At 43.9% G+C, this 17,880-nt stretch overlaps 1 protein-coding gene across 1 annotated transcript; it reads left to right on the top strand.

Moving 5' to 3' along the window:
• Window positions 1–7,596: 7,596 nt before the first annotated feature.
• LOC310799400 (odorant receptor 131-2-like) lies at window positions 7,597–14,257 on the top strand (the record flags this gene model as incomplete). The annotated part of the gene is made up of 2 exons (XM_083661988.1): window positions 7,597–7,746; window positions 13,508–14,257. The coding sequence occupies 2 exons, from the start codon at window positions 7,597–7,599 to the stop codon at window positions 14,255–14,257; spliced, it is 900 nt and encodes a 299-aa protein (XP_083518114.1).
• Window positions 14,258–17,880: the final 3,623 nt, after the last annotated feature.

Here is a 17,880-nt window from a genome sequence, read left to right as displayed (position 1 = left end):
TGTTATGTGTCCAAGGCAACATTGTCCGGTGATATGTGTTCGTGAAACGTGTGCGCCTGTGTGTGTGTGTGTGCGTGTTGTGGCTCTCGCTATCTTGTGCAGCGCGCAACATGCTGCTCGCATTCCTGTGCTTTTTCAGAGGTGTTGAAATAAGTTTGCTGTCTTTAGTAGCCACTAGCCACAGCCTTCAGAGAGACTTTACAGCGAAGGGATGAGGAAGCTCACTTGTGCCTGCCATGATGATGCCTGTCTGTGTCTGGCTGCGCTGCAGGCGTTCTCATACACTAACGTTAAGCGTTAAATGAAACGAAAGGGGGGGGGGGGGGGGGGGGGGGGGGGGTCCGCGGACCACGACGTTCCGAACCGTGTGCCGAACCATGGGGGCTGATCCGTACGGGTCACGGATTATCCGTGATCCGTCCCAGCCCTAAAAGTGAGCATACCTTAATCACCCATCCATAGAGACAGTCCGCATGTCTGCGCCCATACAGGCTCTAGGAACGCCCACAATAGACGCTGGTTAGCTGGCTCAGCCTGGCTGGGGGCGGGGTCAGGGTGGGGTAAAAAACCCTGTTCTATCCATTCAGCAAAGTTAGAATTTAGCTGATAGCCCAGCCAGCCCAGGCAGACACGATCGGGGATTTAACCACCGCAGTAAACGCACATCTGAGCAGACGTCTTGTGTTCTGCTCTAGAACCCCCAAACATGTAGTTTAGAGCCGCAGCACCGCCTTTTGGTGAGTCAGCCCATGAGATATATCGGCGGTTTTACCCCACTCGCGCGCCAGCCGTTTAACATTTTGTGGCCGTTCCCAGTCTCTATAGACGTTAACAGTTAGAAGGTACTCGGTAGAGTGTAGACCTCTACCAACCTTTCTGCAAAGTTTCACGGTGTTTTACGTGAAGCCGTTTAGAACTTTTGCTTGGACCTTTCTACAAAATGTTGTGGTGTTATATGGACACGCCCATTGCCACGCCCCCTTTTGGCCAGTGGGAGTGTAAAGTTAACTCATTCTCTGCCAGAGTTTTGAAAATAAGTCACTAGCCACCGCCAGGGTTTTTGATCGTTTTCATTACTTTTCCAAGACCCACAGAATACTTTCTTCTATGACTACGTAAAGACTGAATATCCCAAAAGAAAGAAGGGAGCCTCGACTTTCATATGAAAAACAAAAGTTTGATTCTACCTTCATCCGTTCTTTAGTTATCGACAATGTAGGTCGTTTTCACCAAAAACAGCAGTCTCTGACCAGAAAGCGGAGGAAAAGGCATTTTTGTAAATGAAGTCATCTTCACGGCTCCTGACCCGAATAAATGCCTTGGATGGTGGATACTGGCGGGGTTACACTCAACTATGAACCCCATAATGATTTAGTTTCCCCTTCCGGTCAAACCCGCCCGTGCATGGGCAAAGCTTTTACCGTAACACCAGTGTGAGAAAGATTCACTCCGCTATTGAGAGGGAAGCCCGGGTCTGTGTAGCCTACTGTATGTCAGGAGCAATCCATCGGCTGAAATTTACACGCCGTCAAGAGTTTAGGAACTGGATTACTAATTCCTGAGGACAAGTGACTTGTGGACGTGTTGCGTGCAGGTTGCGTGGTGCGTGGTGAAAGCAAAATCCTTCATGTTTGAGTGACAGGCTGCCCCCCCCCCCCCCCCCCCCCACTGTAATGGAGTCCAATCCCGTATCGATAAAAGCTGCTGGACCAGCGTTTGAGCCGTGCCATGGAGCTGTGCTATGGACCTTTTCTGATGGGAGATCGTTGCTTTTTTCTGCTTCCTGGTTTTGTTAGACAATCGTGGTCGATCCTGTACACCTTTAGACGTGCTGTACTATTTCACAAGGTGAGTAAGAGAGCCATCTATCACATGACGCTGAAAACACTTATTGCCGTCCAGCGTCGTCAATGGCGGGGAAGCGTTGTCTGTTAAAGGACGTCGGAAGACGGCAATGGCGGGGAATGAGTTAATGGGCCCCATCATCGCAAAACCGGTAATTTTGCGTTTGCGCTTGTTTTGCGCTCATTTAACGCTGCGAGCAATGCAAATTGGCGGCGTGCACAAGCGCATTTGTATTCTCCCTGCCGCGCTGTTACCTCTATGCCTGTTATAATTGTACTGATCATGCATGGGGTAGGCGTGCCACATGCCAAACTTTAGACGCCCATCCAACCGAGCCAGGAGCGGCAGGCCGGTGAACAGGCAGCGGTGATTTTAACAACGGCAGCTTGGTGAGTTCAGCAACAAGTCCCGGTTGGGTTAAGTTTGATTAGATTTCCTATCTGGTTGTATTGACTAGGAAATATATGTCAATCAATCACAGCACTTGGGACTGATTTGATTTATATATGTCCTTTATTTACACATTTAAATACATGTGTCATCAAAATGCACTCTGGCAGTTTAAAATGAGCAAACTGAATTGCAGTGCACAATACATATTAAATATTAAAATTCGTTCAATATCTAAAAATCACAGTAAAGCCAGAAACACAGTAACACAGGATTGCTCTTATTTGTGTCCATTCAGCAATCTGACCATGGAGGGTATAGGACTCTTTTTGTAGCGCTCTGTTTTACACTTGATGTCTCTCAGCCGTGCTCCTTGTCTTGTCCTTGCTCCTTCTCTCTCAGCGCACGTTGGTGGGAGCCAGCTTGAGAAATCTGTGGACGTTTGGAGTTTGAGTGCAAAGTTCAGGCACAGCTCCTCTCGTCTCTTCTGCAGAGGTTGGATGTTGAGGGTCTGGCAGGCCTCAGAGTAGGATCTGTAGTCAGAACCCAGGATGATCATGAGTGCCCTTTTTTGGACTCTTTCTAGGGCCTGGTTCTGTTTGCTGGTTATGCTGAAGTGCCACACGACCGCCGCATACTCCAATACTGGGCGGATGTACGTTATATACAGTGTCTTCAGATCATCTGTTGGGATGCCAAACTTTTGCAGTCTCTTTAGGATGAACATGCGTTGATTTGCTTTTTTTGTAGTTGCATTCACCTGCATGTCCCATCTTAAGTCTGCCTGCACCCACAACCCAAGGAGCTTAGTGGCTGGCACGCTCTCTAACACAGCACCACCAATACTCAAGTCGGGCAGGGGGGGTGCATGGCTTCTTTGCAAAGCAGACATTGAGTACTTTGCACTTAAGGGGGTTCAGTTTCATCCTGTTTGCCTCTGTCCAGGCTGATAGCTCATCCAGATCATTTTGCATGATGCTGGGTTCCTTTATCTTTCTAACCTCTAATAGATTTAAATCATCCACAAACTTCCACCTTTCCGCTCTTGCTGATAATGAGGCACCATTTATTTTAGCAAGGAAGAATAGTGGACCCAAAATTGTCCCTTGTGGTAGGCCACAGGAAAGAGTGATCCATTCAGAAAGGCTAGTTTGATACCTCACACGCTGCCGTCTTTCTGTCAGAAAGTTGCACACCCATGGGAGTAGCTCTGGGCGAACTCCTAACTCCCACAGGTCAGCAACTACTAGCGTGTGGTCAACTCTGTCGAACGCTTTAGAGAAATCTGTAAGAACTAAGCTGCACACTGTTCCACTTATATCTGCTGCCTCACATAATTTGTGATAGATATTTACAAGGCAGTGGGTTGTAGATCGTCCCTTCAAACAGCCAAATTGCTGTGAGTCTATGTTTTGTGCCATATCGCTCATAATCCAGTTAGCCACATGCTTTTCCGCAGCTTTTGCCAGCAAAGATGTAAGAGATACCGGCCTTAGTTGGTCTAATGTTGGCGGTTTCACCTTTGGAAGGGGGACAGTTGTGGCCTCCTTCCATTGCACTGGTACTTGACCTTGCCTCAGCGATGTAGTCATGATGTCCGCCATAGGTGTACTCAGCTCATGTGCAAACTCGCTTATAAGTCTACCGCTGATATTGTCAGGTCCAGCTGCCTTTTTCCCCTTCTTGGGGAATTTCTTCTTTCTCTTTCTCTCTTCTTTCTCCCCATTTCTTGTTAACCGCCTCTCTAGTCTTATGATGTGATTTGTTTAATGTTGAGTTTTACAGTCAAATACATAAATACAATTTAATTTAATAATATGAATCAATAGTGCACACGTGAAGAAAATAAACAAGTCTGATATGTTACATGCTCAGCCGTCAACAAAAATGTGGAAAATTGCATTCTTCAATAAACAGAAAAAAGTTATAAAAAACTGTGTTCAGAGAAAGCAAAATGTTCTCATACCCAATATATCCATTTACTTAGGAGTTTATAACTGAAAAGTTATCTATTTAGCTTATTTCCAATTCAGTTGATTGTTAATAAAGCACTTCAAACTTTAAGTATGAATCTAAATGCTTTCTTGAAAAATGTTTAAGTTATGATTTACTCCCACTGGTGGTGTGTTTAGAGAATACATGCAGGCAGCCTGTGTTGTTTGATGTTGCAAATGCTATTGTTCTACATCAGAGCAATAATTTCTGTTTGTTTACTTTTTAAAGCATCTTTGGTAGGCTATTAAAGTATGACATCATGTTTTGATGTCATTCTTTGTCGGGCCCGGGACGTCTCAGGGGCCGATCCTTGTGATATTTAGCGCACTGCTAAACTGACAAAAATTTGATTTTCCCGTGCTTCATCGAATGCTAACGTTGTTGACGTGAATGTTAGCTTACCATTAGCATCTAGCTGTATCGGCCCAGGCACAACCCCCTTCTTCTCCAAACAAAAGGGGATTTCCCTGCCTCAGAGGTCAGATTCGTCACGCTGTGCCCGCAGCAACATATCCTCCAACTCTTCAGCTATACCTCAGTCAGCTATACCTACCTAGTGTGAGTTGACTGTTGCTTCAATTGAATGTACAAACGCTGCTATTATGTGTCGTCTGTATCCGTTTTAAAAACGCTTATGTGAACTATTGCACTTTGCCCAAGACAAATTTCCCTCGGGACAATAAAGTATATCTCATCATCTCATCTCATCTTACGACCAATGACGTCGTATCACTGCAATACGACCATATACCACGTCTGCTAGACTAGCGCCCCTCAGTGGCAGAGAAAAAGTATTATGTGACAATAATACTTATTGTCACCAATTACCAATATGCAAGTTGAAAAAGTGACTTTTCTTCCAGAAAAACCTTAGGATTAGGGTGTGGGTTAGGGTTAGGGTGTGGGTTAGTTAGGGGTAGGGACAGCAACGAAATCCCGCACGAGGTTATACTTTTACCAAATGCTGAGTATGCTAGGCTGTTATTCACACGACCGCTAGAGGGCGCTTAACGTTGAAACGTGATTTTAGGTCATATTCAGCTGCTTGTACAAACGACGTCTTGGGTCGTATCCAGTTGGAGGTCAGGCTGGCCCGGTGGCAGTCCTAAAGAAATACTTGCCACGGGGCAAGGGTGACCAGATGCCCCACTTTGTGTGGGACTGCACAGCATTTTCATGCCTTTTCCCATGTCCCACATATTGAGATGATGTCCCACATTTTGATTAGCTCTAGTTTTCAAAAGTCAAACCACTGAGAGAGAGAGAGAGAGAGCGTGGGAGGGAAAGAGACAGAGAGCGGGAGAGACCGAGACTAATTTTTAAGAAAAAAATATCTTTCTGGTGTCTTTAGTCTTCTATGACAGACTATCTTTGGGTTGTGGACTGCTGGTCACGACAAAATAAGACATTTGAGGATGTCATCTTGGGCTTTGGGGGGAAAATGATCGCCGTTTCTCACCATTTTGGTGACATTTTATAGACCAAAAGATGAATCGATTAGTCTAAAATGATCCACAGATTAATCGACCATGAAAATAATCGTTAGTCGCAGCCTTACTCAGCATTTGGTAACGTGTCCCACACAAACATACTCTTTGTCCCACATTTGGTTTGCTGGGATCTGGTCATCCTAGCCGGGGCCAATCACAATTATGTCACTGGATCTCACGCACGCACACACGCACGTGCGCACACGCACGCACGCACGCACGCACACACACACACACACACACACACACACACACACACACACACACACACACACACACACACACACACACACACACACACCTGACTTATTTATCAACCAGTTGTATATAAACTCTACACTTGCGACACCAGAATCATACTGAGTCAGACGAGCTCCAGATCTGCCTGCATTACCTGAGGTTAGTGTTGCATTGTGGGTGCTTCTACTTGATTGCAGTGCATTTAAATGTTCAAGTAAAACAAGAAGGCATGTTGTCGTTCTAGCAAAGTGATTGCAAATGCAATTTCTGTTTGATTTTAATTTATTATTTAAAAAAGCACAGATGTAGCAGTCACAAAATGTTGCATATAAATTTGAAATGGAAGTAGTTTTTTATTTGGACAATATTACTGAAAGAAAATAGAAAGGAATGGTCATGATCTCAATGTTATTTCAATAAAAGTTAAACTTTATCTTTACAATTTTGTTGGGTGGGGCATGAACATTTTTCTTCCTCCAAAGTGGGGCATGACAGAAAAAGTTTGAGAACCACTGACCCAAAGTACCATCTCAGAAATTACCACCATATGAAAGTATGAGAGGGAGGGAGCCCTGCTTACCACCCTGCTTACCACAGGTTAAGAACCAATGTGCTACAGGAGGCATGCAAGTTTTCCTTGGAGTTTCAACTCAGTCCAGTGTTGCCTTTGTCTCTGCTGTTGCGCCCTCAAGAGGTGACCTTGGGCATTTGTTAGTGGAAGTTGGTGTTCTGTTCCACAGATGTTTACAGTCTATCAGTGAGTCAGCTATAATCTCACCTGAGACATTCACTCACACACAGACACATGCACATGCATGCACACACACACACACACGTACACGCATGCACACACACACACACACACACACACACACACACACACACACACACACACACACACACACACACACACACACACACACACACACACACACACACACACACACACACACACACACACACACATCTGCATACTTCCACACGCAGGATACACATGTATACACACATCCCTGTATCCTTAGACGCTTGCCAACCCCTGCTATAAAAGTACCTGATAGATTTTCTGGAGTCACTCTCTGTTATGTCACGTTGTCATACTGGTCTGACTGCATTAACTAAGGTAAGTGTTATGCAAGCTTTCACTACAGTCGTTGAAGGAAGTACTGCAATGCTATGATTGTGAAATATATCAACTCATTCATGATATTCTGACTATGACTGATATGACCAAGTTGGTCTTTAGCTGAGGTGTGTATTGTCCTTGTGTGGCAGGTTCTTACTGTTGCAGGATCATTTGTATTTTAATGATTCACATAAGTGTTTATTATGTTATCAAAAATTTGCACGAGATTTTACACACATTTTTACACAATATGCAATGCCACCCAGCCAAGAGTTCTTCCTCAGTTTACTAAGTGTGATTATGTTCTGTATTATTGTATAGAAATATTGTCTTTGTTGTATAATTATTAGGTATTTCACCATTCATAAATATATGATCAATGGTAAATAAATGATGATAATATTCATAGCAACTCTATAATGTTGCATACAAGTTGCATATCTGCTTCTTGTGATAGTTGATGAATATTATGTTCTCTCTCTTTTGTTAGACTTCACGTTCAGCTTCCAAGAGATGAACGTATCATCTACTAATGTAACAGTGGTTAAACAATATCGAGACTCCTTCGACAAAGCTGTGGCAAAAAATGTGGTTGTTGTGGCCCTCGCCATCACCATCAACTACCTCAATGTCATCGTCATTCACACCTTCCGCAAACATCAGGTTTGACATTCCCTTACTGTGGCTGAATGCTGTATTGAGCTAATGTTTGAGTACATTCACCCAATATATATATATATATATATATATATATACATATATATATATATATATATATATATATATATATATATATATATATATATATATATATATATATATATATATATATATATATATATATATATATATGATTGTCAGCTCTTGATGAATGAGAGGCACAAGCATGAAGTTACTGTCAACATTGATTTAAATGCACTCGATTTTGAAGCTTTGCTAATGTGTTCATTGTTAACACTGCAGCAGTGACTCAAGCAATGCCATTTATATGATGTCAGTGAGAGAAAACTTATTTACGATACTACAAGGTGTGCTCTTTGAAATATGTAAATCCAGTCGAAAAAGATTTTGGTTTCCAAAAAAGCATAAATGTTTTGTAATGATGATTCGGTAACCCTTTATTTCACAGGTCCCTAACAACGTATGAACTATTTGTAATTAGACATGAACACCAATGTAATTACACAGTAATTACATGTTCATGTCTAATTACAAATAGTCCATATGTAGTTACATGGTACCGGACCTGTAAAATGGAGTCAGTCTATTCAACTGTAGGTCATATGTATACACTGGAGCTGTAAATTCAAGTGAATCTATTCAACTGTAGGTCATATGTATGGTACCGGACCTGTAAATTGAAGTGAATCTATTCAACTGTAGTTCATATACTTGCTACCGGACCTGTAAAGTGGAGTGATTCTATTCAACTGTAGTTCATATATATTTACATGGTACCGGACCTGTAAATTGAAGTGAATCTATTCAACTGTAGTCCATATGTATTTACATGGTACCGGACCTGTAAATTGAAGTGAATCTATTCAACTGTAGGTCATATGTAGTTACATGGTACCGGACCTGTAAATTGAAGTGAATCTATTCAACTGTAGTTCATATACTTGGTACCGGACCTGTAAATTGAAGTGAATCTATTCAACTGTAGGTCATATGTATTTACTTGGTACCGGACCTGTAAATTGAAGTTAATCTATTCAACTGTAGTTCATATGTAGTTACATGGTACCGGACCTGTAAATTGAAGTGAATCTATTCAACTGTAGTTCATATGTATTTACATGGTACCGGACCTGTAAAATGGAGTGAGTCTTCATATGTAGTTCCTTGGTACCGGACCTGTAAAGTGGAGTGAGTCTATTCAACTGTAGTTCATATACTTGGTACCGGACCTGTAAAGTGGAGTGATTCTATTCAACTGTAGTTCATATATATTTACATGGTACAGGACCTGTAAATTGAAGTGAATCTATTCAACTGTAGTTCATATGTATTTACATGGTACAGGACCTGTAAATTGAAGTGAATCTGTTCAACTGTAGTTCATATGTATTTACATGGTACAGGACCTGTAAATTGAAGTGAATCTATTCAACTGTAGTTCATATATATTTACATGGTACAGGACCTGTAAAGTGAAGTGAATCTATTCAACTCTCATTTCATTCATTTATTTATTTAATGTGACTCATTGACCATGATCACATGGTATGGAGCACAAACAAAACATACAAAAACAATATACAATGGCACACGGCATGGCTAGTGCATGTCATTTGAACAAAGGCAGGACATTCTTCAAAAAGGCACCTAATTTACACATGACTTTTTGTCTGTCTGATTGTAGTAGCAAAATCAGTTTAAACATAGATGGACGAGTTAAATAATATCTGGGTAAATATAACTGTCTGAAATTCAAAATAATTACATTCTTGCATTCAAACAAAACATGATACTCGTCTCCCACACAGTTGTCACTACAGAGATTACAGATCCTCATACTTCTATGCAGTCCTTTATATCTGCCAACAACCTTGGGGATTCTGGTGTTATTAACCCTGAAGTTACAAATTGCATGTCTATGCCTCTGGTTTACATACAGCAAATAATTTTCCAGTTTAAGTTCTTTTTTTAATTCTACGTACAAGTCAAATGATGTCATACTTTTGAGTTCACTTTGCCATTTCTGCATAAACTGGTCCTTAAGACTTTGCTCAACAGTTAGCTTCAACCAGTCAATGTTGTTGCACTGCTGTGTAAGCCAGAGGTAAGACAAGCCACAGTCATCCAAAATCTGTTTGACCCGCACGACCCACGGCGAGGCATAGACGCCAGAGTTGTGCAAGTCAAGCAGGCAGTTGTACATAATACGGCTAAGTTTGTTCTCCTTGCCATCAATCAGCCTTGCCCTCTAGTTCATAGGTATTTACATGGTACCGGACCTGTAAATTGAAGTGAATCTATTCAACTCTAGTTCATATGTAGTTACATGGTACCGGACCTGTAAATTGAAGTGAATCTATTCAACTCTAGTTCATATGTATTTACATGGTACCGGACCTGTAAATTGAAGTGAATATATATGTAGTTCATATGTATGTCAATGCTGCGGTCTGGGACAGAGATTGTTAAAACACAGTGGTGGATAAACCAATTACCATGTAACTACATGAACTATAATTGAATAGACTGACTCCATTTTACAGGTCCAGTACCATGTAACTACATATGAACTATTGGTAATTAGACATGAACACCAATGTAATTACTGTGTATATGGTCATCTGTGACGAGTTCCGATTCGAGCCGGATACCCGGAGCCTACTACAGTTTGACATGTCTGAAGGTCCTTACACATCGGGAGCATTTTTTTCGTGCGATTAATTCGCAGGTCAATAATATTTTCCGAACCTATATCAGTCAATGCAACCGTGCATACCAACGGCGAAGTTTTGCTGATCGTTATTGCGGTGTTTATTTTTTCGAACCACGGTCGATTTTTCAGAAATTCGCTTCCGACGTGTACACATCTGTGGCTGTGATTGACAGGTGGGTCAAAACTCACATCGCAATTTCGTGCCGTATATTCGCATCGCTCTTGATGTGTAAGGACCTTGACCCAGCGAATAAGGAGCCTGACATCCAGAGTCTATTAGCATCGAATCAAGAACTCAGACTAAAGGTCCTTACACATCGGGAGCGTTTTTTTCGTGCGATTAATTCACACGTCAATAATATTTTCCGAACCTATATCAGTCAATGCAACCGTGCAACGGCAAAGTTTCGCTTAGCGTTATTGCGGCGTTTATTTTTTCGAACCACGGTCGATTTTTCAGAAATTCGCTTACATTCGTGAAATTCGTGTACACATCTGTGGATGTGACTGACAGGTGGGTCAAAACTCGCAACGCAATTTCGTGCTGTATATTCGCATCACTCTTGATGTGTAAGGACCTTAAAGGAGCGGGAACTCGGACTGGAGAATCAAAAGCTCAGAGCTGAACTGGAATGCACTAGGCTACTAGCCCTCAGTGATCGAGAGCCGTCCTCGTCATCTAGTCACCGGATCAAGCAAGAGATCCAAGATGGGCACGAGAAACTACAGCCGGTCCGGTCGGATATGCTTACGATGCTCCAGGCAGGGCTTCCAACACCAGACCACCGAAGTGTACCCAGCTGGAGCAGTTCCAGTAAGCGGACAGCGGCCTCTGTCGGCATGTATCCTGCCCAGGCTCTCGCCAGTGACCAGAAGACATGTTCGTTATCTGGTGTTAAGCAGGAGACCCCCAGAACGAGTCAGCTGGGCTCTCAGCAGCCCGGCTAACGTCCCGGGCAGGGTCTCGGTCATCAGGTCATCATAGCGTGTCCAGCTGCAGCGGATCCAGTTCATCGGCCTCCGTCAGCCACTCTTTAGCCAAGGCCCAATCTGCACTCTACCAAGAGAAGAGGACGATGCCCCCCCTAAGAGCTTCGCCCCCGCTGGGCTGATAGGGTCGCTCCGCCCCTGACTCTACTGGATTCAGCGTGGGCATGAAACTGTCCATCGCTGCCTGTAGGAATGCACTGAATGCCGGCTGAAGGCCGGGGGACCCAAACGCCAAGCGATGGAGCGGCCCAGCACTGATACATCCCGGATGAAACACCATAGGGCGTGGCCTAACGTCCCAACGAGCCTAGCGCTCCAGCCCCCTCAGACCAGCTGAGGGGCCAACCTGCAGTCCAGCCTTCAATGGACCCTATATCTGCACCGCCCATACCTGAGGCAGTTCACAACCTTCAGTGACTTCATCACTGCCACCGCTCAGTGATGATACACAGTAGCTGAGGAGTAACTAATGGGCCTTTTTTGGGGATTCAGATGTCCTCCAGAACTGATGAGACCATACACATTGGAACACCCACGGGCCGGATTCGAACCAGCAACCTAACGAGCTGATGTCACCGTCATCAGTGCTGTCATACATGCCAAGACAAAATAAGCGTTATTTAGTCTATTCTGGCTTGCTGTGTTGTTCGACTGCTAAGTACGTGATTCTGACCAATCACCTGTGGTGAGTTCCAATTTAAATAATCCAGCACATAATAAGCGGAAGCCACAACTTCCCTACAAAGTGGGGCGGCTGTAGAAAAGGCCCTCTCATACCGACTGATGAGACCATCCACATGGGAACACCCACGAGCCGATTTCAAATCAGCGACAGTGATGTCATCGGTGATGTCATAGTTGTTGCTGTGATGTCATCTCTCTGTGCACTACACTTGCTCTCTCTGTCCCAGTGGCGTGCCTGACCAAGTTGGAGCCCTAGGTAAGATTTTTGCTGGTGCCCCCCCCTCCCCCAAAGAAAATATAATAAAAATTATATTGCAGCTAATTCCACCACTGCAGTGCAGGCTCAGAATCGACCTCCCCCAGTGGCGCTGGAAATACTTTTAGGTAGGGGGTGCTGTAAGGAAGGGACTCTCGGTGCTGCCCGCGAGGCCAGTGCCGAAGAAGATTTTACGTTTTTTGGACTTTCATCCATATTTAGAAGAATATTTAATTTTAAATTAACATTAGGATTATACTGTTGTGATGTCATTATTCAGTATCTTCTCCTTTTCTTACTCACTTTCATGTAAGCACCTGCTCTCCCTTTAGTCGTTTTACACTACAACAGACAGCAACACAGGCATAAACACTGAACTTATTATTATTATTATGGAAAACCACCCCACCCCCCGCGCAGGGGGTGGGGTGGTATGGATTAGGGACTATGGTGATAGTGCTGCAGCCCAGGCAGCCAGAAAGCCAGAATTAGAAAAATGATTTCACTATTATTTAAAGACTTAAGACATTGTTCTGCTTATTTTTTGTCTACTATTGTAAAATAATAGTAGGCCTATTATCATGAAAAAGTATTTGTAAAAAAAAAAAAAAAAAAAAAAAAAAAATGTTTACCCTCTCTGGCGCCCCTAACGGCTCAAGCGCCCCTAGCATTTGCCTAGTTCGCCTAATGGACGGCACGCCACTGCTCTGTCCACTCTCTCTACTCTCTCTCTCCGATCCTCTGTTCAACTGCCACGTACTCTCACGTACTCACATCTGCGTGGTTCTTATTGGTCATCTGTGGCATGTTCCAATCTAAATAATCCATCATAAAATAAGCGGAAGCTACAACTTCCCTACAGTGTAATTACATTGGTGTTAATGTCTAATTACAAATAGTTCATACGTTGTTAGGGACTTGTAAAATAAAGTGTTACCGATGATTCTTTGGAGAAACTCCCCCTTTCTCTACACCTTTCCCCACCTCCCATGTGCTGTTTGCTCTAGTCTTGCTCCACTCATCTGTTCTTTCCTCCTCACTCCCCTCTCTCAATGTCCCCCTCGATCCTTCTCCCCATACCCCTCTCCTCCACCAACCAGATCTTCTACCTGAATCCTCGCTACATCCTTTTCATTCACCTGGTGGTCAACGATATGATCCAACTGATCATCACCGTCATGCTATTCCTCATCAGCTACACCCTCCACACAATAAATGTCTCCCTGTGCTGCTGTGCCATCCTGATTGCTAACTTCACCACTGAAAACACCCCTCTGAACCTGGCCTGCATGGCAGTAGAGTGCTACATTGCCATCTGTCTCCCCCTCCGCCATGCGCAGATCTGTACAGTCAAAAGAACACACATGCTGATTGGTCTGATCTGGGCGACGACCATGTTGTCTGTCCTCCCTGACCTCTTCACCACCCTGGCCACAGAGAGCCTGGAGTTTTTTCATACCCGAGTCTTCTGTGTCACGAGGACTGTCTTCAGGACTCCCACCCTTGTCAAGAAGAAGGCCATCACCTATATCATGTTCCTAGTCATAGTTTGGCTCATTATCTTCTACACTTACTTCAGGATCCTGTTCACTGCCAAGGCGGCAAGCACCGATGCCAAGAAGGCCCAGAAAACGATCCTCCTCCACGGGTTTCAGCTGCTGTTGTGTATGGCTACCTATGTAGACCCTCTGATCAAAACAACACTGCTCTACTGGTTCCCTGCAAATTATGCAGACTCCCTTTTTGTTTGCTACATTATTATAAACGTCCTGCCACGATCCATTAGTCCACTCATCTATGGCGTACGGGACAAGACCTTCAGGCGACACCTGAAAACGTTATTCTGGTAAATCATCCTGTCGCATGAACTCACATTTGTGTTTGGTTCTGCGAGACCGTCTGGCCTCTGCCCCGGGGCGGTTGCTTTCAGATTCCACAACACGGACGGGCCAATCAGGGACCTGCCTCGTAGTTGACATCGCAACTGGCCAATTAGGAACATCGCTGGCAAAACACTAATGGCTGCCTCCGTGGCTCTCCGGCTCGAGCAGTGACGTCAACATTCGTTGAGTTTAACAACAATTAAACAAGAACATGGGGTATGTAACAGCTGAGTGCCTCGACGTTCTTCCGAGTGGATTTGGATTTGACTGGATCCGACGCTGATTGGCTCAAGGAGCTGGCTACTTCCACCCACTGAAATGATTCAAGATTCAAGATTCAAGATCTTGAATCTTGACTGAGCACAGATCAGAGTCCAGATGGATCCACGGAATGAAAACAGAATGTGAGTTCATGGATCCGGATGGTTTCAACCAGACTATGAAAATGTAGGCTATCTGTTGCGTAAAGTGAGCATACCTTAATCACCCATCCATAGAGACAGTCCGCATGTCTGGGAACGCCCATACAGGCTCTAGGAACGCCCACAATAGACGCTGGTTAGCTGGCTCAGCCTGGCTGGGGGCGGGGTCAGGGTGGGGTAAAAAACCCTGTTCTATCCATTCAGCAAAGTTAGAATTTAGCTGATAGCCCAGCCAGCCCAGGCAGACACGATCGGGGATTTAACCACCGCAGTAAACGCACATCTGAGCAGACGTCTTGTGTTCTGCTCTAGAACCCCCAAACATGTAGTTTAGAGCCGCAGCACCGTCTTTTGGTGAGTCAGCCCATGAGATATATCGGCGGTTTTACCCCACTCGCGCGCCAGCCGTTTAACATTTTGTGGGCGTTCCCAGTCTCTATAGACGTTAACAGTTAGAAGGTACTCGGTAGAGTGTAGACCTCTACCAACCTTTCTGCAAAGTTTCACAGTGTTTTACGTGAAGCCGTTTAGAACTTTTGCTTGGACCTTTCTACAAAATGTTGTGGTGTTATATGGACACGCACATTGCCACGCCCCCTTTTGGCCAGTGGGAGTGTAAAGTTAACTCATTCTCTGCCAGAGTTTTGAAAATAAGTCACTAGCCACCGCCAGGGTTTTTGATCGTTTTCATTACTTTTCCAAGACCCACAGAATACTTTCTTCTATGACTACGTAAAGACTGAATATCCCAAAAGAAAGAAGGGAGCCTCGACTTTCATATGAAAAACAAAAGTTTGATTCTACCTTCATCCGTTCTTTAGTTATCGACAATGTAGGTCGTTTTCACCAAAAACAGCAGTCTCTGACCAGAAAGCGGAGGAAAAGGCATTTTTGTAAATTAAGTCATCTTCACGGCTCCTGACCCGAATAAATGCCTTTGATGGCGGATACTGGCGGGGTTACACTCAACTATGAACCCCATAATGAGTTCCGGTCAAACTCGCCCATGCATGGGCAAAGCTTTTACCCCGCTATTGAGAGAGGGAAGCCCGGGTCGCGCGTTCGTCTTTTGCGCGTGGGGGCGACTGATTGTCTATGTAGAATACTGTATGTCAGGAGCAATCCATCGGCTGAAATTTACACGGCGTCAAGAGTTTAGGAACTGGATTACTAATTCCTGAGGACAAGTGACTTGTGGACGTGATCATGCATGGGGTATAGGCGTGCCACATGCCAAACCAGGCATGCCCATCCAACCGAGCCAGGAGCGGCAGGCTGGTGAACAGGCAGCGGTGATTTTAACAACGGCAGCTCGGTGAGTTCAGCAACAAGTCCCGGTTGGGTTAAAGGTCCCAAAGGCTGTTTTTACTTGTAAATGCATATATACTGCTGTCATCCCTCCCTGTAATGAGTGGTCACAAGCTCAGAACTGCCACAGTTGGATTTGTCCCTATACAGCTCTCTCAAGCAGTCTCCTCCAAGCCACACCCCCAAACGCTTCGTTTGCCCAGAGGGGGATTGGGACGTCACAAGCTTCCTCACGCATACTGTGCGAGTCTCTCTCACACAAGCTACCTGCACCATTTTGTCTATAGCCACAAAATTAACACTTCTAGCTGGAGCGACGCCAACTGTACGTGATCCAGCAACTGCAGAGGTGCATTCGGTAAGTCTAGGCATTTTGAGATGTCCTCTTTAGCGTAGTAACCGTTAAGTTAACCATAACTCGCGTGCTGGTCCACAGATGCTAATCTGATTGGCCGCTGGGAGCCTGGGGCGGGCTCTCCCTCAGCGGCCAATGGGAACTGTTAGTTCTGAATATATTATAGAAACAGACCATTCTTGGGAAGCGACGAGATGAGGAAGTGAGAACTCCGTCACAACAAACGGGGTTGCTATATTTTCGACAAATTAATCCAGAATCATGTTTTATGGACCAGAGACACACGTTTTTAAGAGGTTACAGCTGCACGAATTGGGACCTTTAAGTTTAGTTTGATTAGATTTCCTATCTGGTTGTATTGACTAGGAAATATATGTTAATCAATCACAGCACTTGGGACTGATTTGATTTCTTGTTAAGCACCTCTCTAGTCTTATGATGTGATTTGTTTAATGTTGAGTTTTACAGTCAAATACATAAATACAATTTAATTTAATAATATGAATCAATAGTGCACACGTGAAGAAAATAAACAAGTCTGATATGTTATATGCTCAGCCGTCAACAAATGTGGAAAATTGCATTCTTCAATAAACAGAAAAAAGTTATAAAAAAAACTGTGTTCAGAGAAAGCAAAATGTTCTCATACCCAATATATCCATTTACTTAGGAGTTTATAACTGAAAAGTTATCTATTTAGCTTATTTCCAATTCAGTTGATTGTTAATAAAGCACTTCAAACTTTAAGTATGAATCTAAATGCTTTCTTGAAAAATGTTTAAGTTATGATTTGTGTGTTTAGAATACATGCAGGCTGCCACTACTATGTTGTTTGATGTTGCAAATGCTATTGTTCTATATCAGAGCAATAATTTCTGTTTGTTTACTTTTTAAAGCATCTTTGGTAGGCTATTAAAGTATGACATCATGTTTTGATGTCATTCTTTGTCGGGCCCGGGACGTCTCAGGGGTCGATCCTTGTGATATAAAACAGGTTGAGCGCACTGCTGCTAAACTGACAAAAATGTGATTTTCCCGTGCTTCATCGAATGCTAACGTTGTTGACGTGAATGTTAGCTTACCATTAGCATCTAGCTGTATCGGCCCAGGCACAACCCCCTTCTTCTCCAAACAAAAGGGGATTTCCCTGCCTCAGAGGTCAGATTCGTCACGCTGTGCCCGCAGCAACATATCCTCCAACTCTTACGACCAATGACGTCGTATCACTGCAATACGACCATATACCACGTCTGCTAGACTAGCGCCCCTCAGTGGCAGAGAAAAAGTATTATGTGACTTCCGCCCAAAAGCAAGTTGAAAAAGTGACTTTTCTTCCAGAAAAACCTTAGGATTACGGTGTGGGTTAGGGTTAGGGTGTGGGTTAGTTAGGGGTAGGGACAGCAACGAAATCCCGCACAAGGTTATACTTTGACCAAATGCTGAGTAGGCTATGCTAGGCTGTTATTCACACGACCGCTAGAGGGCGCTTAACGTTGAAACGTGAT

Source organism: Poromitra crassiceps (assembly GCF_964638095.1).
Source record: "Poromitra crassiceps genome assembly, chromosome: 27".
NCBI lineage: Eukaryota > Metazoa > Chordata > Actinopteri > Beryciformes > Melamphaidae > Poromitra > Poromitra crassiceps.
This window is presented reverse-complemented; position numbering and strand designations above follow the sequence as displayed.